This window comes from Lemur catta, chromosome 11 (genome assembly GCF_020740605.2).
Source record: "Lemur catta isolate mLemCat1 chromosome 11, mLemCat1.pri, whole genome shotgun sequence".
In the NCBI taxonomy this organism is placed as follows: Eukaryota; Metazoa; Chordata; class Mammalia; order Primates; family Lemuridae; genus Lemur; species Lemur catta.
In genome coordinates this window covers 68,773,887-68,797,213 of record NC_059138.1, presented here as the reverse complement: position 1 = coordinate 68,797,213, position 23,327 = coordinate 68,773,887, and the positions used below count along the sequence as shown (strand labels likewise).

General features: G+C 33.5%; 1 protein-coding gene across 1 annotated transcript in view; it reads right to left on the bottom strand.

Annotated features, from left to right (window-relative positions):
• Positions 1–1,952: 1,952 nt before the first annotated feature.
• Positions 1,953–23,327, bottom strand: part of SP4 (Sp4 transcription factor) — a 75,032-nt gene continuing 53,657 nt past the window's right edge. Inside the window, exon 6 of the mRNA XM_045564449.1 lies at positions 1,953–5,400. Within this exon, the coding sequence (XP_045420405.1) occupies positions 5,153–5,400 (248 nt within the window). The 3' untranslated portion in view covers positions 1,953–5,152. The remainder of the gene's footprint in view (positions 5,401–23,327) is intronic.

The window sequence follows — 23,327 nt, the reverse complement described above, 5'->3', positions numbered from 1 at the left end:
TCTTGACCTTGGACTTCCTAGTATCCAGAACTGTGAGAATAAGTTTTTGGTGTTTATAAGCTACCTCAGTCTATGGTATCTTGTTGTAGCAGCACAAATGGACTAAGACACCCCGAACCTTTTGGGTTAACTTACATCAATAGCAATAACTTTACCTATTGAGCACTACTGTGTCAGGTGCTTGATACAGTTCTTATTTGCTCTTCTTAAAAGATGTGTGAGGTATTATCATCCCCATTTTGCAAATGAGCGAAACACAGGTACAGAAAGGTTCGGTAACTTGCCCTAAGTTATGTGGCTAGTAAGTGGCTGAACCAGGAATCCAGCCTGAACTTCTTGGGACTCCTAGACCATGATTTCTTTTGTCACGGTGCTTTGCTATAACATTACCAGGGAGATCAACTCTCTGCATAACGATAGGCCTTTATGCTCCTTTTCCTTCCCTCCTTCTCTGCCTTCCCTCCACTATTTCCGCTTGAGATTACTCTCAGGTATCCAAAAATAAATTATTAACATTTCATTGTCACCTGCTACTAAGAGGAACAGAGCCCCATGTTTATGCTGATCAGAAAAATCTTTAAAAAAATGGGAAAAACAAAAATAATAGAAATATATACCCTAAAAATCCTGCTACACAAATTGGTTGTGTGTCTATTAAGCAGACGTTGTCTGGGTAGTAAATATAGCAATACATTATTCAGATTCATGGAGGAATAAACTAGTTCACCCTTCTTGCAGACACTTGAAGTCTGTGCACCCCTCTAATTAAGCACCTGAACTTTCAAATAAAAATAACAAGCTATACTGAATATAATTTTCTTCCGTTATCTTGAAGTTGTGATTACTAATGGCATTGTGAACCACACATTAGTGTTACTCATAGTACTGCTTCAACTTTCCTAATTTATTACAGCAACAGTTTTATGTCAAGAATCTATGATAAAGTGATTTATCCTTTTTCCTTTGTGCTTCAGTGTTGTTCATGTGGCTGAAATTCCTCGAAGTTCAAGAACCAGGCCATTACTGTATTAAAAATCTTTAAACATTAAAATTTTTTCTGATTGCATTATCCCCTTTTATACAACATCATCTTGATGCTTCCAAATGTACATTTTTCAGGTAATTGAAATACATCCTTACTTTTCATAAAAAAAAAAAGATATTTTGACAAATTTATTCCTTACTGTCTTTTTTGGTAGAGTAGCATAAATTTGATTGTTCCTTGATTCAGGGTCACAGTTATGAGTATATATTATTATTCTAAGTTGTCATATAAGCATGCGTTTAGGGCTTCGCTGCATAAGGCTATCTACCCATACACTAAGATTTAGAATCTTTGGACAGAGTCTTTGGTCACTTCCCTTGCGGCTTAACATCCTACACCTTTCCCCACACCCCTCCTCTTTGCTATTTTTATATCTAATCTAATGTGGGCTTGAAAATGTGTTAACTGCAGTGGTTACAATAATGTATTATGGCAGTAAGGTTCTTCATGAGATTTGCAGAGCTCTCCCAGGAAGAAAAGACAGTTTTTGGTTATAGTCTTTGTGGCATCTATGTGGCCTACACTGCTTCTTAGTGATTCCGTGAGCTTACATAATATTTTAATTATGTTTTTCGTTTTTAGATCTTTCTACGATTCCCTAACATTTCTGCTTAAAAATATTGAAGTAAAAAGTGTCTCTAAATCAAATTTTAATTTCAATAAATGTCTAGAGCAATAGCTACAAATTAACATGCAATTTGAAGTGGTGTTCTTTGGCAGTATGTTCAGAGAAATGTATGTTCAGAGAAATAGCAGTGACCAGATCTCAACACCACAAATTATGAAGGGTTGCCAATATGTTTTCTAGTGAGAAGCATTTAACTTTCGAGTGTTCATCGTGATAAGAAGGTTGATAGTTCAAACAATTTATTGCTGTTTTATAGTGTACATAATTAAATGAAACATGTTAAACTCAAGGGAATTTTTAATAGGTTACTTGCAATTGTTATTGCAGGCAACAACTTGTACATGATTTTATTTCCAAATCCACAAAAAACAAATTTTATACAAATCAGCACTGTAAAAATGTCAATTACAGCCCCAGAGGCTTTGCTGGCAGAATAATTGTCTAAATTCTAGGATATGGGAAACAGGTTTTTTTCTGGATTCATCTTTTTTTTTCCATTTTCTTTCTTTTTTTTTTTTTTTACAAAAAAATTTACAAGTGAAATGTTACTACAAAACTTTTTATAAGGAATTTTTGCAAAACATTTACATTTTACCATCAACTATTTCTGTTTTAAAATCATTATGTAGATTTAATACCCTATGCTGCACATCAATTTATGTGGGATGACAACTTAGTGACATGCATAAAAAAACACCACAAGGCATTAAAATGGAGACTTAAATACAAATATTGTTGCAATAAAACAGTTATAAAATTGAAAAATAGGACCTAAACATCATGCTTATCTAAGTTTGACAAATTAACTTTTTCTCCTAGATTACACACTTTTTATTACTGCTCTCATGAGAGTGTGATAAATAATGACTTAACATCAAGTTCTAATGTAATCAGCAACACATACACAAACCTAACCAAAGAAAGTATACTGTAAGAAAAAACTATTCTAACACTGGAGTTTTACCATGATAAATACATAGCTTTGCACTGATAATTACAATAAAGAAAAGTTTTATAACGGTGGCAAAGGGAATGAACAGTGAAATGCCATTAAACAAGACTCTACTGCACATCTGTGCCCTATTACTTATAACAGCTATATCCCACTGAGTCAAATAAAGGACACTGAAATTTACGATTCTTATAAGACAGAAAAGTGGACTCAGAATGGTATGCAGAACAGACTGTCAAAATATTTCTAATTTCAGTGGTGAAATGTGCACCTGCTAACACAAATTAATATATTTTATATGCTATAAAGCTATCCAGATTTAGTTTGATAAATTTATAATAGGCCTCATTGTTGATTAAAAATAACCCATTTCTAATGAACATACATAGGTTTGCATTAAAACTAGTTCATGGAATAATGATGCAGAGTGCTCATACTTGGTATTAACAACAACAACAAAAAGTGTCACTCTGAAGAAACATGATTAAAACATTAAGAAAGTTTCTTTGCATAAAAAAATTTATAGCACTGATTGTGTAGCATAATGATAGATAAAATATATATTTGATGTTTCAGCTCCTATATAATAAAATTAAAATTAACACTACCAAATGCTCCTCTGTACCAAACAAAACAACAAAATGATTCTGATGTTTTAAAGCCAGATACATCAGTTGTTAAGAGTACATTAAATAAAATATACAAAACAATTTACAAAATCCAACTAAAATTTAAAGACTCTGTTACAAGTCTACAAAAGCTTTAAGAAACTTGAAATTTATAACCACAGTGTAAAAATTTTTTTTCCTTTAATCTCAAAGCTTTTTTATACAAACTGAAAGCACAAAAGACCTTCAGTTTTATATAACGCTACAAAGGGCTGGCCTAAAGTGTACATAGTGTAAACAGTGATCATTACAGTATTTCTCCTTCATCAAAAATACAAGAAACATTACAATTTTGGAAGAGAATTCGCATGAGTAGTACTTTTCCTGAAATAATAGAGAATGCACAAGAAAACATGTACTTATATTCAAACAGTCCCCAAATCAATGATGTTAATAAACTGAGCAGGTAAACACTTTAGTTTTCAAATGGTCAATTTTGCTGATTATAATTCTGTGTAACTACTTTTTAAAAACATAAAATATCTTAGTAATGTTTAAACTACTGGTATAATCCCAATTTTTTTCATATGAAACTTTTGGCCATCTTTCCTAATAAGACCCTTTTCTATAAGACCCTTACATAAACAATGAAATATATTTTTCTTTAGTCACTTATTTGACTGAAAATTATTCTGATTTTTCAAAAATAAGTTTTGCTTCATAATATCATATCTATTATATATTCATTAGGCTAATTTTTAGGGAAAATTCAGTTATTAACATAACAAAGACATTACTGTGTTATAAATTCCTAATTAACCTTCTAATACAGAACTAGAAATAAAATGGGACTGGCCAATTTTTAGAATAGGAAAACAAGAATTACAATGTATTTAAAAAGATAATTTTCTGCTGGCCTTGAAAAAAAGCATGATAATTCTTTCTTTGGCTACCAAGTCAAAGCATAAAGAATTCTGCACATTGTCAACATAACTCATATTTACAGAATATGAAACTACAGAATGATTTACATCCTATGCAAATATTTCCAATATAAACATTTAAAATGAATTTTTGTGGCTCAACCTAGGGTTAGAATATAATCAATCCTAACTTTAAAACATTGCATGTTAGTTGCCTCATTTTATTTTTCTGAAGCTATTATGAGTTTTGTTTTAACCATTTTTCCCCCCAGCATTTTCCTAAGGGTTCAATCTAAAATTTAACCTAAGATTTAGCTCTAGGTTCCTCCTGTGTCTCCAAATGGAGAAAGTAATTGGACGTCACTGATTGTCTGCATACACACTACTATAATGTAGTGGTAATAAAGATCTGAGATGCATCTCAGATTACTGTTTTGGAACTTACCTAATTCAACTGTTGAATTTCTAACATTTAGAAAAGACGGCCAAAACTATTTTCAGTTGATTTTCCAAAAATCAAGCTAAGGAAATACAGTATTATCCCTATCATCAGTTAACTACCTGTTTTCTGTGCTATAGAGAAAAAGAAATACATGTAAATTATTACTGACTGAATTTATAACAAAGTACTTTCAAAGAAAATAAGTCCAATTAAGGTCCAGCCTGCAAACTACTGAGGTCTGTCTTTTTAAACATGTTAACACATGATATTAAGAGATGGAAAGATTCTGTTTAAAGGTCATATAATATATTTCCAAATAACTACAACTTAGAGTATGGAGGAAATACTTTTCTGTTTCCAGTACATCAGTTTGTTTTTTAGATCTTTTAAAATTCAACACTTTATGTGTTGACCCAAAACCCTGGAATACTTAAAGAAGCCAAGAATGAAACATGATTTTCTACTCTGTAATCCACTTGACCAGCCCATTTCCAGATTTTCAAAGGTGTGTAAACTTAAGTGCAGCACTAGAGGTCTCTGTTATAAATAACTTTTCAGAATTCTTCCATGTTGGTTGAAACATTGGGAGTTGCTGGATTCGAATCTTGAGAAATGGCTGCAACTGTGACAATTCTTGGGGAGCCAAGCACCTCTGTAACAGATGAGTCCAGTTCTCCCGAGGTAACAATGGCAAGAGCTGTCCCACCACCTTTCTTATTCTGGTGCGTTTTGACATGTTTGGAGAGATGATCACTCCGCATAAATCTTTTAGAACATTCTGGGCATTCAAATCTCTTTTCACCTATACAAAAAAATAGTAAATGAAGTTATACACATTTTACTTAAATGAAATTATAATTTTTAATAATTTATCTTTTGGTCATCCTATACTTTTTATAGAGTATGACATTTTGTATAGTGTGACTAGTTGCAAAATATGTTTTGTTTTATTTAAAAATGCTATCAAACAGTGCAGTACAGGAGAAGGACCACGTGATTGAGAATAAACAACCTGAGGTTAAAGTCCTGGCTCTGCTATGAACTGAAAATAAAAGCTAAATAAAAATAAAAGAGCAAGTAAAATAGCCATTCTGAGTCTCAGTTTCCCCATCTACAATACAAGGGAGTTTCTAAAGACGATTTTGAAAATCTCTACTAGTTATAACAAATACATAATGTTCAAGGCTCATGTCTATTCTTCTTTAAAACCACTACTTGAGTTTTATTTTAATCCTCAGAGGCGTGAAATATCTTAGAACTATTTCAAATAAAACAAGTTAAAAACTGAATTGTGTACTGAGTTCTTTACAAGGCAAAAATGAGAGGCAGGCACTTATTAAATTTCAAATTTATTAGGGTTTTTAGGTTTCACAGAGTAACACTGTTAGTTTCTGTTACACAAAGCGATCCTTAAAATATCTCTTCAAAACACAATTAATTCTAGTGGAACTTTTTCTGTGCTTTGGAATAAAAACTAACTAAATATTAGCTAAAAAGAAAACAAAACCATTTTATTTTTGTATATAATGAATGAGGCACACGAAAATTTGGTTAACTGGTATATCTTCATGTTCAAAATGGTAACTAGCTTTAGTCCTTCCCTCTAAAATTGCTACTTAAGGGAATGAAATGATACTTTTCTGTCTGATAGTTGACCTTGGATACTAAGAAAATTCAGTTTGGCTGATTTCTTTTCTTGGCCCTGCTTTTGACTTACCAATAGAAAATCTACAGGCTCAAGTTTTTCCACGTGAGGTATTTTCCCCTTTTCTTTGTGTGTTTGCTTTTATTTTTTTAATAGAGTAAATTCTCAAAAACATTAGTCTTCTCTATTATTGTTTAAACAAATATTAAAACTCAAAGCCACTGCAAATCAAAATGACATATCAGCCACCTATCTGGAGGAAGACAAAAAAGTGGATCTTCCATGTCACACCACATACCAAAACACAAACTATAAAGATTTAAAATTAAGTCTTTTAAAAGAAAAATATTTTTATAACCCAGATTTTTAGAGACACTTTTAAAAGCACAAAAGATTCTCTAGAAACCATAAAGGAAAAGACAGACAAATCTGAGTACACAAAAATTAAATACTTTGTTTGTATGGCTTAAGATCTCATAAAGTTAAAGGAGGAAAAAAAATCAATTTAACAAAAGCACAAAAACCACACGATAAAATTCAACATATTTTGATGATAAACGCTCTTGGCAAACCAGAGATGAAAATTAATTTCTTTCATCTGTTAAAAGTCACTGACACCCCCATACTAGTACAAATATCGTAATTAATGGAGAAACTTCAGAACTATTATCTTAAACATCAGGAACAAGATAAGAATGCTATTTTATATGTCTCACTACTATTATTCAATATAATATTGGAAACTCTGACCAAGGCTGTAAGATAAGAAAATGAAATGAAGTATAATTATGGGATAAAAAGAAAAAAATGTATTAAAATAGATTATTTACAATTATCATTACCATTTACATAGAAAATCCAAGGAAAACAATTAGAATTATTAAATTTGTCAAGTTGTTAGATTCCTAATCAATCAAAAAGCAATACCATCAATTACATAAATCAACATGTAATACAAACACATATACACATATAAAGCATCTAAGAATGACTAACCAAAAATGCAAAAAATACATTTAAAGCATATTTTAAGTAAAATGAATGAAGCGAAGGACATAATGTTTCAAAGACCGGCGGGCTTGTCCTTATAAGTAAATATGGTTGATCATGGTACAGAACTGAAGATACAAAAAGAAACACATGTGTATAGAGATAAGGCCCCACTCCAAGTTGGGTACAGACCCCATATCATGCCACACTCTGCAAGCCTGGTCTTGGTCTCTGGCCTCAACTTTTTTTTTTTTTTTTCACTTTTGTTTTATTTTTTATTTTGCTTTTAATTAATAGGACTGGGGTGGATTGGAGGCACCTTTAGCTTTAGACAGACAAACATTTTCAGGGTAGTGTTCTGGGAAAGGCAAGTTGCTATATTCTGGCCTCAACTTGCTCTAGAGTCCAGCTAGGTTCTGACAGGAGGAACCACAGACTTCTCCGTATCAAGCTGGAAGGAGTGGCCTACTTTTTAAAAAACTGCATTTGCAGTATTCTTATAGAACTTTTCTTTCTCTTTCACAGTCTTGAAAAACTGAAAGATAAATAAATGCTTTCAGTGAAATTCTCAAAGACATTCAAGACATTCCAAATAAAGACAGTTAAACTTTAAGGTAAAGGGACTTGAATTTTATGAATGCTAACACTCAGGTATGGGCAAAAGAATTAAATGCAGTTGAGGATCAATTCTGAACTCCTTTATTGTTTTCAACTTTCCTATTTTATTTCAAAAGGAAAATTCTCAGTTTACAAATTTTAAAGCTGAAAGAAATCTTGAAGATCTTATTTTATGTTTCGATTTTATAGATGAACAAATTGAAGCTCAGAAATTAGTTATTTTCTTGGGAGTAATAATTATCAAGCTTATTAATGTCAGAGTGGGATTCAAGGCACCTGATTTCTACTTTGGGATCTTTATGCTACACTACCAGAGTGCAACTAGAGAACACTGCTGTTTTATGGCAACAAGGGTTGTGAATTATCAGAAAGAAATCAGGTGGTGATGGCCTGAAGACATGGGATCATTCAGTAAGTGCACAGCTGATCAACCTGTACACAGTGGCAGTTTAATAAATATTTATTTAATAAATATTTAATAAATATTTATAATATTTAATAATATTTATTGTGATATTCATGAACTCAAGTCATTTTTTGATAAATATTAGTGGAACATCTGCAATATGACAGGCACCGGTGATATGAAAATGAATAAGTGAAAGTCTCTGACTTCAAGGAGCTTCCATTCTCTTAAGATAGTTATTTGCAACCATGTAGAGCTATCGGTACCAATTAAGAAATAAAAAATTCAAGTCTCCAGCTACTTAATGGTAAACTAAGATAAATGGGAAATGATAGTTACAGGTTTATGTGTGGACTTTCTAGTCTGTCTAATCATAAGTGGTGTGGATATTCAATTAATTTCAAGCTGGCTAGAATCTCAGAGAAGTAAATTATGTTGTACAATTATACTTTCATTAGGGGAATAACTCATTTCAGTTTATTCTCTTTTTACACAGAGACGTGTTTTCTGCTATGTCAGATAATTTCTAAATTTCCTACCCTTAGCAAACATTATACATGGATTTTTCACTGCTCAGGGGGCTGACAACCCTAACCCCTGTGTTGTTCCAGGGTCAGCTGTAATCATTTTTAGATTTACTCTAAGAACTCAAGTTATTCAAACTGAAAGAGATGTAGTTCCCAGATCCTACCAACATCCCTGCCCCACTCCCAGTGTATCAGCCCTTTCTAGACTCTCTTTCTTACCTACACAGCCTAGAATATCTAAAGTTTTTTCATGAGTGCCTTCAATTCTCCAGTATCATTAACCTATGAATAAAAGTAAACAGTTGTCCCTTGGTATCCGTGGGGGATTGGTTTCAGGACCTTGAGGTTAACAAAATCCTCAGATGCTCAAGTCCCTTATGAATAATGGTATATTTCCACAATCCTCCCGTAAATCATCTCTAGATTACTTACGGATTTAAAACAATGTAAATGATATGTAAATAGTTGTTAGACTGTATTGTTTTTTATTTGTATTATTTTTTAGGAGTTTTTTTGTTTTTAATATTTTCTACCTGCAGTTGGTTGAATCTGAGGAAGTGAAACCCGAAGATATGAAGGGCCAACTATAAAGACGTGGGAGGAATGGTCATCTGAGAGAAGTCACGTGGCTTTAATTTTCTGGAAGTAAAAGACTAAGAGTGAGGTGAGGGTTAAGGGGAGTGGCAAGGGATGAAGACTTAAGAAGGAGATAATTTCTGAAGTTATCAGAAAACTGACAAAGAAGAATAGGACAGGCAGTTCTGAGAGAATGGTTGAGATTAGAGACCATGAATTTATAGGGACTGCATAATGAGTGATTTTTCGTTTTTTCTTGTAGCAATTATCAACTCAAATATAGAACCTCTTTGATTATTTTATTATAAATGCTTTATTTAGGCAATCTTACCTACTCTAATAGTTTCAACTATCATCTATAAATGGATGACTACAATAAGATCCAGATTCCTAAACTTGGCTGTGACTCAGACATCTCCTAAATGTGCCACAGATAGCATCATTCAACATGTCACAAACAGAACTCATCAACGTTCTTTCTAATCCTTACACTTCAGAAAGGGGTTGGGCAGAGAGCAAAAACAACCAAAGAGGTGATGTCAGTTAAGATGGTGAAGTAAAAACCTCTAAAAATTTGGTCCTCCATAAAGGCACCAAAAAACCTGGGGGAAAACAGTCCAAAGCAACCATTTCAGAGCAACCATTTCAGATTCTGGCAATTAATCAAGGCTGGCAGCAGCCTGCAAAGTGTTTATACAAGAAAAATGGCTGAATCTCTGTAAGAACAGCAAGCTCTGTGGTCTTTTAACTTACTAGTTCCATCTTCCACCCCCACCTTTGTGGCAGCCTTGAAATAGAACAGCCTGAATTCTCAGCACAGGTTGGTAGCCACCAGAGGGAGTGGAACACAAGTGGAGCTCTTTCAAAGCCTCATTCCCAAAGAATCATCATTATTTGATCTGTCTGGAGGTTCCCTAAAGACCCCACTTATAAGACCCCAGAAGGCCCTAATTCTCACCTGTGACTAACCCTGAGGCTCTGTGTAAGGAGAAAGTAGGCCACAGCAGAGATGTCATTTGACAAATGACTAGCTGAATGCTGAAGGTGAGCCTCAACGTGCACACAGAGCCCTCAGCACAGATTGAAAGATTTATTAGTTCCAAGTGTTTAAAGAAAGAATATCTGGAGAAATAATAGGTGAAAACTTCACAAATTTGATGAAAAACATTAATCTACATATCCAAGAAGCTCAATGAACTCCAAGCAGGTTAAATGCAGAGACGTACACTGAGAAACACTATAATCAAACTATTCAAAGACAAAGACAAAGAATCTAGAAAGCAGCAAGAAAAACTAACTACATTCAGGTCCTTGGAAAATAAGTCAATTGAGACTTCTTAAGACTTAAGACTTCAGTTTCCTCATCTATAAAATGATGGGGTTGCACAAATCATTTTTAGGAGCCCTTCAGCTCTAAATCCTATTATCCTTGTTGGAGTTAACATAAGTGTTTCATGATACCAAGGCATGTGCATGAAGCTGAACAGCAAACTGTTCTGAATTCTTAAACTATAAAATAATTAGCAAATCACTCTCCCTTTTTACACTGCAGTCTCTCAAAAACGAGTTTATTTGACACTTTTAAAAATTCATGTTTTAATTTAATACAGCAAAATGTAATTTTTTTGGTATACGGTTCTATGCACTTTGACAAATGCATTCATTCACATAACTGTCACCAAAATAAAAATATAGAAGAATTGCTGTCACTTTCAAAAATTCCTTTGTGGTGCTTCTCTGTAGCAGAACTGTCCCTCTTCCTTGCTCATGCCCTAGAAAATACAGATCTGCTCTCTGTTTTAATTTTTCCAGAATATCATATAAATGAAATCATGAATTATGTAGACTTTTGATTCTGACATCTTTCTCTTAGTATGATGCACCTGAATTTCATCAATGTGGCTGTGTTTATTAATTCATTCCTTTATGTTGGAGAGTAGTACTTCATTGTATGCATATTTTATCCATTTACCAGCAATGGACATTTGGGTTATTTCCAATTTTGAGCAATAATAAATAAATCTGTCATATATATTCATAACTTTTTGTGTGAACATGGTTTTTATTTCTCTTGGATAAATACTCAGGAGTATATGGCTAGATTATATGGCCAATTGTATGTTTAATTTTATAAGAAAATGCCAAAATGTTTTCCAAAGGCGCTGTGCCATTTTGCATTCCCACCAGCAATATATGAGAGTTCCAGTTGCTCTGCATCCTCATCAGTACTTGCAACTGTCAGGTTTTAGGGGTTCTTGCTTTTAGTTTTAGCCATTCTAATAGGTGTTCAGTGGTATTTTGTTGTAATTTTGATTTTCATTTCCCTAATAACAGATGATGATGTATATCTTCTTTGGTGAAGTGTCTGTACAAATCCTTTGCCTATTTTTAAAAACTGAGCTGTCTGCTTATATATTGTTGAATTTAAGAATTCTTTATGTTTTCAGGTTAAAAGTATTTTGTCAGGTATGTGATTTTGAATACTTTCTCCTGGTCTGTGTCTTGTGTTTTCATTCTCTTAATAAGATCTTTCACAGAGTAAAAGTTTTTAGTTTTCAAGAAATCTCATTTATTGATTCTTCTATGGATTATGCTTCTGATATTATAGTAAAAACTCTTAGCCTATCCCAAGGTCACAAAGATTTTGTCCTATATTTTATTCAAAAAGCTTTACAGATTTAAGTCTCTGAATCATTTTGAATTTTTGTAAAAGATATGAGGTATGTAGGTCAAAGTTCTTTTTTTGCACATGGCTATCTAATTCTTCCACATCATTTATCAAAAAGACTACTCTTTCTCTACTGAATATTTTTGCACTGTGTGTGGGGGGTGATTTATAGACACTACTCTGTCTTATTTATCCAGGAGTCCTTCTCTTTTTTTATCTCCCCCTTTTCAGTCATTGAGTCACATGTGTCTTCTTTTCACCAAAACCATACAATGCTGATTACTGTAGCCTTATAAAAATACCTGAAATCATGTAGTGTCAATCAGCCAACTTTGTTCTTAGTTTTCAAATTGTTTTGGCTATTCTAATTGCCTTTCACATAAATTTTAGAATCAGCTTATTCATATCTACAAAAACGCTGCTGGAACTTTAAGAAGGATTACATTGAATCTGTAGATATATTTGGGAGATAAATGACATTAAAAAATATTGGATCATCTAATCCATGAATACTGAACATATCTCTCAATTAAGGTAGGACTTCATTGATTTCTTTCATCAATGTTTTAGTTTCTGGCACACATATCTTGCATATATTTTGTTAGATTTATGGCAAAGGCTCTTTTCATCATGTTGTAAATGGCACTGGTTTTTCAAACTACTTGTATTCAGTTGTTCATTGCTGGTATGTAGAAACACAATTCATTGTTGTACACTCACCTGTATCTTGCAACACTGCCAAACTCACTTATTAGTTCTAAGAGCTTTTTAGTAGGCAACATGGGATTTTCTATATAGACAACCTGGTGTCTGCAAAGATAGTTTTATTTCTGCTGCATGTTTTTTATGACTTTTTACTGCTTTATTGCATTGAGTAGGAGGAATTCCAGTACTGTGGTGAATAAGAATGATAAAATCAGGCATGGTGGCTCAGGCCTGTAATCCCAGCACTTTGGGAGGCTGAGATGGGAGGATTGCTTGAGGCCAGGAGTGCAAAGCCTGGGCAACATAGTGAGACCCCATTTCTACAAAAACTTTTTTAAAAATTAGCCAATCATGATGGTATGTGCCTATTCTCCTCGCTACTCAGAAAGCTGAAGCAGGAAGATCACTTGAGCCCAGAAGTTTCAGGCAGCAGTGAGCTATGATTGTGCCACTGCACTCCAGCCTGGGTAACAGAGTGAGACCCTGTCCCCTACACTCCCTCCTCAAAAAATCAGAAAAGATTAGGCATGTTCAGGGTGGTATGACCATAGGATAAAATCAGACATCTCTGCCTTGTTTCTGATTCTCCAGGGAAGAAGTAGGTCTTTCATCTTTAAGTATGATGTTAACTGCAGAATTTTCGTAAATGCCCTTTACCAGGTTAATGATATTCCCTTCAACTATTAGTTTGCTGAGAATTTTTATAAAAATGGATACAAAATTTTGCCAAATATTTATTGTGTACTTATTTAAGTTATCATGTGATTTTTTTTTCCTTATGTTGTTAATGTGGTAAGTTACACTGACTCATTTTTGAATGTTCAAATAGGCTTTTTTTCCTGGAATAAACCCTACTTATAGTTATGATGCATTATCCTTTTTATATATTCCCGGATTTAGTTTGCTAATATTTTGTTGCAAATTTTGACATCTATACTTATGATATTGATCTGTAGGTTTTTTCTTTTTCCCTAGTAGTATCTTTGTCTGGCTTTAGTATCACGATAATGTGGGCCTCATAGAATAAGTTGTGAACTTTTCCTTCCTTTTTTATTTTCAGAAAGAGACTGGGTAAAACTGGTATTATTTCTTCCTTAAATGGTAGAATTTGACAATGAAACCATCAGGGTCCAGGGTTTTCTTTGTCAAAAGTTTTAAACTACAAATCCAATTTCTTTAACACATATACGACCTTCTTGAGCAAGTACTGGTAGTTGCTATCTTTCAAAGAGTTGGTCCATTTCATAGAATTTCTCAAACTTTGGGTGTAAAGTTATGCATAGTATTCCTTTTTGCCCATTTAATGTCTGTAAAGGGTCTAGTTATATCCCCTTTCACTCCTCCTGATTTATCAATTTTCTTGGCCAGTCTGACTAGAGATTTATCAATTTTATCTTTTCAAAGAACCAGACTTTGGTTTGATTGATTTTCTCTGTTGTTTTTCTATTTTCAGTTTATTTCTGCTCTTATTTCCTCATTTCTTGTTTTAAATTTAATTTGCTCTTTATTTTCTAGTTTCCTAAGGTGAAGGCTTAGATCGGGGTGGGGAACCTGCAGCCTTAAGGCCACATGTGGCCTTCTATGTCCTTAAGTGCGGCCTTTTGACTGAATTCAAATTTTATGGAACAAATCCTTTTATTTTTATTACTATATATTTATCTTTTATATTTTTACTTTACTTTTAAAATGAATGTATTTAAAATACCACAGAATAAGTTTCAACGAAATAATCCTCCCAGATTTACCTCCACAATTAGAACATTAGTAAGCCACAAGGGCTAAATTGATCGCTGCGATGCTCATGATTTAGTTCTAACTTTACCTGCCTGGGTGGCACCCACTACCGCACAAGGCTAGTTGGTGAGAGCTTATGAGGTTTGAGTACGACAGTCTGTTATCAACTTTGCACTACGGTACATGTGTTTCTATTTGAAGTGGAATTTGTGAATAGTTGCACAGCTTGACAGTATTTTTTAATTCTTTCTGCTTAACAGCCCATCATGTCAAAGAAGACCAAGAGAATGCTGTAGGAAGAAAATAGATTTTTTAATGAGGATTGGGAATTGCAATATTGTTTCTGCTAAAGGTAAGATGATTTGGTTGCTTTGTGATACTACAATATCAACATTAAAGAAATTTAATGCTCATCAGCATTGTAACACTCATAAAGACCACAAATATTTTAAATTAGAAGCAGAGGTGCGAGAGGTTGTACTGCAGAAATTAAAAGATCAAAAGCAAAAGCAAAGACAATTCTTTCAAGCAGCAATAAGATCTGGAAATAATGCCACTGAAGCAACTTATAAAGTGGCTTATATACTCGGGAAAAAAGGGAAGCCATTCATTGATGTAGAAATTGTGAAAGAATGCATTATTGAAGTTGTAGGATGCTCTGACTCTGATAACGTTTCTAAGTACAAACAACTGCCCCTTTCAAGGAGAACCATAACTGGTCAGCAGCAGGAATTGCCTTCAACTTAACAGAACAACTTCATGTAATCCTTCAAAAGGAAAAGATATATTATTCAATCACTTTGGATGAATCAACTAATACTATTGACTTGGCACAGGTTTTGTAGTTCATTTGTGTCATGACAGAAGATTTTCTTTGCTATGAAGAATTATTAGAGTTCCTCACTTGAGGCACTCTTAGTGAACAGAACATGGGGAATAGATAGATACCTTCAACAACTTTAAAGATAAATGTGAAGTTGGACTGAATTTGGTAAATTTAGTGAGTATATGTACAGTTGGTGCACCTTCCATGACAGGAAAACATGAAGGGTTTATTGCACAGATTAAAAACAAATCTATTAACAGATCCAAATGCTCTCATTTCTTTTCATTGAATCTTGCATCAGCAAAATCTCTGTGCTAAAGCTACTATTTTTAGTGACACCTTGCAACAAGTCATAAGTATTGTTCACTATATTCATGCAAATGCAACATGGCATCATCAGTTTCATTACATGCTAAAATTAAATGAAGAGGTATTCAGTGTGGATTTGCCATATCATTATAAAGTACGTTGGCTATCATAGGGACGGGTGTTAGCCAAAATTTTATCTCTGCAAGAACAGATAGTTGAACTTTACAAAGAACAGAATCAGCAATGTGAATTATTGGAAGATTTCTATAGGAATGCAGAATTTTTGTATGTTATCGTATAAAAAACAAAATGACTTGAATATTTCTTTGCAAGGTAAAACTAAGTCTGAATGCGGTATGTGGCAAAAAATCCAAGCATTTCAAAAATAGCTGTATTTTTTCAAAATACTTCTTCAAAAGGAAATTTCAAATGAACATTTTCCCCAGTTAGCAACGGTAGTAATTTGATGAGCAGGATGATGTATGGAAATCATCTGAAGAATACGCAGCTGTTATAGACCTATTATTAGTTGCAGAATACAATGAAAGGTTCACTGACTTTAAGAAGCATGATATCACACGAAAATTAGCATTTCAGCCTCACCTACTTGATGTCACCAAGGCACCTGGATTGAGCTCTCAGAAGATGACATTTTAAAGTCATTGTTTGATGCTAAGAAAGATCCAATTGAAATATTGAAAAATGCAGTAGCATACTCAAGCCTTCAGCAACATGTTCGAGAAATGCTTTCTTGCTTTTCAACCACTTATTGCTGCAAATCTACATTCTCCTCCCTAACCCAAATCAGGATGCCCTTAAGGTCACAAATGACTGATACCCATCTAGAGGATCAACTGAAACTGCGGACCTCCATGGTGCAACCAAATATTCAAATGCTTTTCAACAAAAAGCAAGACAAAACAAAGTCATAAAAGGTTAGTTAACTTTAAAATTAACAAATAGTTTTCATTTTTTGAAATTATTAAGTATGTAGATTTTTAAAAAAATAATGTACATTTTTAAGATCTTATATCTAATTGAAGTTTCTTGAACGCAGCCTTATTTGATTATGGCTAAATTAATGCGGACTTTCAACATGAAAAGGTTTCCCACACTTGGCTTATTGACTAAAAAACTTTCTTTTTTACTAATAAAAGCATTTAACACTATAAATTTCCTCTAAGCACTGCTTTACCCGTACCCTGCAACAAATTTTATTATGTTGTATCTTCACTCAGTTGAAAATATTTTCTAATTTGCCTTGAGACTTCCTCTTGACTCATGTTGTTTAATTTCCAGATATTTAGGGATTTCCTAGATATTTTTGCTACTTGATTTCTAGGTTAATTCCATTAGAATCTTAGAACATACTTTGTATGATTTTTATTCTTTTAAATTTAAGGTATATTTCATAGCCCCAGAATATGTCCTACATCTGTGAATATTCTGTGAGGTCTTTAATAAAATATATATTCTGCTGGAATATTCCTTAAAGTGGTTTTTTATGTAGACCCTACAGTTAGGTCTTTTTAAAAAATGCTATCTGACAATCTTTCCTTTGTAATTAGTATTCTTAGACCATTTGCACTTAAGGTTTGATTAGGTTTACATCTATGATTCCATTATCTGTGGTTTCTGCCTCTGTTTTTCATGCTTCAGTTTCCTCTTTTCTCCTTTTTTTTTTCTTTTTTCCTTTTTCCCAGTTAGAGGATGAGTAACCCTTATTCAAAATGCTTAGGACCAGAATTGATTCAGATTTTGCATTTTTTCCAGATTTTGGAATATATGCAGAACACACATTGGTTGAGCATCCCTAATTTAAAAATCTGAAATCCTTAATGTTCCAATGAGTATTTCTTTTGAGCATCATGCTGGTACTGAAAAAGTTTCAGATTTCGGAGCACTTTAAATTTCCAATTAGGGAAATTGTGTTTGAATACTGCTTAATATTCTGACTTAATTTATGAAATTATTAAATTCTATAATAATTTCTCAGTCCTATATACAGAAGAATATCTTCTCCACAATCCCATTAGTTTTGTTTATAAGGTTTATAATATACATAACTTCAAAATATACATACCAACTTCTATATTTTACCAGTAAAACAAAGTTTTCAACTACATAGGCTTCTTTATACTTCCTTATTTATGTTTGCCATATGTATTAGATCAACATACAATAAAAATTTACCAATGTTATATTTTTTTACTGTTAAGTAGTCATAAATATTTTTAAGATTTAAAGCAGAGAAAAAATAATCTGCTGTATTTACCCAAGCATTTGCAGAATATTTTTTTATTTTTTGCCCTTTTTTCATTATTCAATTTCAGGGTTCTCTCTGGTATCATTTATTTTTACCCTGAGGAACTTCCTTAGCAGATCTTAGAGTAGATCTGATGACAACAAATTCTCTTAGTTTCCTTCATCTGAAAATATCTTTATTTTGCCTTTATTACTGTACTGTTCTGAGAAATGTTGACAGTTCTTTTCTTTATATGGCCTCCAGAGTTTCTGAGAAGAAATCTGCCATCATTGGTAATTTTGTTCCCCTATATTTAATGTGTCATTTTCTTCTGACTTCTTTCAAGATTTTTTTATCTTTGATTTTCAGCAGACTGATTATGATGTGTCTGGGCATGGTCTTCTTTCAGTTCCTGTTTGTGATTCAATGAACTTCTTTAATCTATAATTTACACCTTAATGTGTGAAGTCTCAGCCATTAATTCTTCAAATCTTCTCCTATATCATTCTTTCACCTCTCCTTCTAGGAGCCTGATGACACAAATTTTAGATCTCTTATTACTGTACCACAGATCCTGGAGGTCCACTTTATTTTCTGACCCTACAATCTTTTTCCTCTTTGTTTCTTAGTGATCTATCTTTAATCTCCCTGACTCTTTCCTCTATTATTTCCATTTAGCTATTGAGCATATAATGAATTTTTTTTACTTTTAATATTGTATTTTTTCAGTTCTAAAATTTCCATTTGGTTCTTTTCTATAGTTTTTATAGCAGATTTCTTTGCTGGAAACTTCTACTTTTCCATTCATTTCAATCATGGTTACCTTTAGTTCATGGACCATGGTTATAACAGCTGCTTTAACATCTTTATATGATAATTCCATATCTGGATCATCTTGACATCTGTTATCTTTTCCCTTGAGAAATAGTCATTATTTGGTTCATGGAATGTTGAGTAATTTTGGAGTGTATCCTGGACATTTTGGATACTGTACTGTAGAGATTCTGGGTTCTGTTCAAAATCCTCTAGAGAATGTCTTTGTTTTAGCAGGCAATCAACCCATTTAGGTTAAAATTCCACCTTGCTTTCTCTGAGCAGTAGTTCCAACATTAATTCATTTTTCAAAGGCTTTGTTAGGCTATTTGGGTCCAGCCAGCACATACTGGGAAATGGATGGTGGTTTTTAAGATAGTTCAGTTCATGAGGTCTTTGCTATGATTTGTTGTGTCTGTCCTGTGCATGTGCAGCTCATGGTTGAGCCCGGGGCCTTCTTTTGATCCATACAAAGAATTAGGAAACACTTTTATATCTCTTTTCAAGATATTCCCCATGTATTCCAACCTCCAGCTGTGTCCCTTTTTCTAGTTCTCCTGGCCAGAAAGCCAGGGTTCTCTGAGGGTTCTGGTACTGTTCTGCACCTATACCATGGACCACTTTCAGAGTGAAAATGGCAAGAAAGAAAAAATAATGGTGATTACTATCAGATTCGTTAGAAAACAAAAGTCCCATTTCCTGGTTCCTCTGGCCAGAGATACGGGTATTTCCTAGGGTTTTTTGGTGTCTATGCTGCCCCTACTGCAGTGCAATCTGCAAATGAAACTGGCTTTAGAGCACACGGGCCCCTTTTCTTCCTTCTCTGGCTAGATACAGAAGGTTTCCCCTAGAGTGAGTGCTACCTACACCTGAAACAAATCTCTGTGAAAATTAACCTAAATTGTACACTGTTATTCAAGTTTTGGCTTCACTTCTCAATTGCCTGCTATTGTTTGCTTTTCACTGCTCTCATTTAGATACTTAAGACAAACAAAAGAACCAAACTCTGTCCAGAGTTTTTGGTGTAATCAAAGCGACAAACTGTAGATAGTTTAATCCATTTTGGCCAGTAGTAGACTCAAAGGCAACAGTTTTGACCATTTCACACTAATTGAAATATCTATATAAAAAAATTCTGTGAGAAAACTTCAATGCAATTGCTGGAGTTTCCTGATTGATCTATTTTGATTAAGGATTTCTCATTTTAGAGTTTCATTCCCAAATGGATTTACAGAATCTGTTCAATTTAAGTGTGTAATTATTGACATGTGTACCTTTATATGAAATTATATCTTGGATAAAACACTTTAAGCCATCACATATTAAGAAGAACCCATCTTACAGTTTTAGAAAACTTTTTAGGGGCTCTTGTGGACTTTGTCTTAGCTGGTGAAAAACAATTAGAAGTATGGTTGAAGATGTAATCTCCCTATAACTCTAGTTACCAAAATCACCCCAGGATTGCCTATTGTTCAGCAGACTATGGACGGAAAAATAAAATAAAATACTCTGGTAACTGGGTAAAATATTTACAATAAAATATTCACAAAGATAAACTAAATTAATACAAGTGACACATTAAATGTGTACACCTATATAACACCTTTATTATAAATATTATTCATTTAGTTATATTAGTTATATCATTATAATATTTCTGCATTAACAGAAAAAGTAAATATACATCTTTTTTTAAGAGACAGGGTCTTACCCAGGCTAGAGTGCAATGTGGCTATTCACAGGCATGATCTTAGCATACTACAGCCTTGAACTCCTAGGCTCAAGCAATTCTCCTGCCTTAGCATCCTGAGTAGCTGGGACTACAGGTGTGCACCACTAACCTCTGGCTAAATGTAAATCTTTAACGTTTAAGACAGTAGGATAATCACACCTGTTTATCTGTTCTTCCCACTGAGACACCCATTAACATAATAGTAAAGGCATAAAAATGGGTTAAATCTATGGTAACAAAAAGAATAGGAAAAGAAGTCCATCAGCAAAACAATGATTGTATCAAATTTCTGCAAATTAGGATAGAGATTATCAAGGAAGAGGATATATTCTGGAAGAGAGCCAATGTGTTTTCTGTAGTAACCTGTAGAAGTCTGGGACTCAAAATGGTGGGAGGGAGACATGGAGCATAAAACAGAAAATTAAAGTCTGTACATGGACTTAACTCTACCATGGAAAAATTTGGGCAAAATATTTGAGAATTTGTATCTAAAGAAACATAGTATATTACTGTATTTTGGTAATTAGGCATCTTCTAGTGTAACACACAGTTTCCCACCCAACTGCTCATGAAGTTTTCAACATCTTTCACTTGAACATAATCATCAAGCAATATCAACTTGAACAAAAACCAAGGATGGCTAGATAAGTCAGGAAAGCCAACAACATTGCCAAAAGCAAGATACAGACGAAAAATTACCCTGAAGGAAAGACAAAATTCTAAATGAAAAACTCTATTATTTTCAGCAAGTGTCTGCATCCATACAATGAGAACAAGAGGCAGTTAAAGAAAAAAAAGTCTCTAGGCCTTCTCTTCCTGGAGTTGGGAAAAGCTAGGTTGAGGGATTGGTGGGGGGAACCTCTCTTTCCCTTGTGTGTGGATTGAACTAAGTGACTTCTTTTCCTTCTAACAGAGTATAGAAAGAGAAAATAGTAACTTTACAGTGGAGAAACCTGGCACACATTACATTAACCAACTCATCAGAGTTAACATCACCAATAATAAGACATATTCACATTATGTAACCCCTTCATATGATGTGATGAGAAAGGCACTAATGTCTGTGACAGTCTTCCCAGCAAGAATTCACAACCTCAGACTAATCATAAGAAAACATTAGAACCAACCTAAATTGGGGGTATTCTACAAAATACCTAACCTAGTACTTTTCAAAAGTGTCAAGGTAATAAAAGACAAGGAAAGAATTAGGAAATGTTACAGATCGTAGGAGACTAAGGAATTTTAACAAATAAATACAATGTGTTATTCTAGATTGAATCCTGGAACGGAAAAGGTATACTGGTGGGAGTCTGTAGTTTAATTAACAGTATTGTAATAATACTAATTTCTTAGTTTTTATAAGTTACTGTGGTTATATGAAAAGTTAGCATTAAGGAAAGCTTGGTCAAGGGTATACGGGGAATTATTTAAAAATAAATAAAGCTGCAGAGGAAGAGTCAAGAAAGGATAACAAAGGAAAGGACTTCTTGTTGGTAAAACAGATAGAAGAAAACAATAGAGTAATGCCATTTATATTTTAAGAGAGTTTTCAATCTAGAATACTATATTGGCCAACGTATCAAATTAAGTGGAAAGTGAAAAAAAGAATTTTTCAGACAAATTTGCTTCCCTATCCTTTTTGTTAGGAAGCATTTCAGAATGTTTTCCTGCATCCGAGAGAGTAGACTAAGAAAAATAAAAATATGAAATCTTGAGAACCAGTAAACTAAGAAAAACAAAAATATGAGATCTTGAGAACCATTATGAGATCCATATGGTGGAGCAGGGAAGAAAAATCTCAAGATTACAGCTGGGGAGCAGTGCCCTACAGAAAAATCAGTCCGTATTGATCAGAAAGATGGAAAGTTCTAGAATAAGAAAAAACTGAAAGGAGTTGACTACTGTTCTTGCAAATTTGAAATTTAACTAAAGGTGGTGATAAAGTTAGACAATGCAAGAAAAAAAGGCAATTAGAAATTCCAAGAAAAAACAAAAACCATATAAGAAAGCAAATGTAACAAAAGTACATTATATAGTCATAATTTAATTATTTACTAATTTTCAACTTTAAACTATAAAAAAGAGATGAGTGCAAGAGAATGTAAGCATTTTAATCATGAGAAAAAGAAGAAAATAAACTTTTAGGTGAGGTAAGAGGGAAAAGGGATGGGAAATGAAAAACAGACATGGTAATTATCCCATATCATAGAGTGGTGAGTCAAAACATATTATCTGGCCTGCATATAGCTTCTTTTGTTTGTTTGTGGGTTTTTTTTGTTTTTTTTTTTTTGTTGTTGTTGTTTTATTTGAGAAAGAATCTCACTCTGTTGTGGAGGCTAGAGAGCCATGGCATCAGCCTGGCTCACAGCAACCTCAAACTCCTGGGCTCAAGTGATCCTCCTAGCTCAGCCTCCCGAGTAGGAGAGACTATGGGTATGCACCACCATGCCTGGCTAATTTTTTTTTTTATTTTTAGTAGAGATGGGGTCTTGTTCTTGCTCAGGCTAGTCTCGAACTCCTGACCTCAAGTGATCCTCCCACCTTGGCCTCCCAGAGTGCTAGGGTGCATACAGTTTTAAAAACAATCTTATTGTCTTCAGATGTTGCAAAGTGAAGTGAATCCTTAACTCTCAATGCAAGAGGTCAACAGATAGTGTCTAATATTGATAGTTCAATAAATAACCGTGTAAGTATATTGTTTAGATAAATGGCAGTCATCCTAGGAAGAACAAATAAGCAAATGTAGTTAAAAGAGTAAATACGGTTTTCTCTGGGAAGCAGAATAGGGAGTGGGGCAGAGCCTCCTTAACATAGTGAGCTCTTCTCTATGATTTAATTTTTAAATACCATATCCATGTATCATTTTGAAACTTTTTAAAATTTAGTTTTTTAAAAAGCAAAAATATCTTCACTATTTCTAGCAGTAAATACAAAT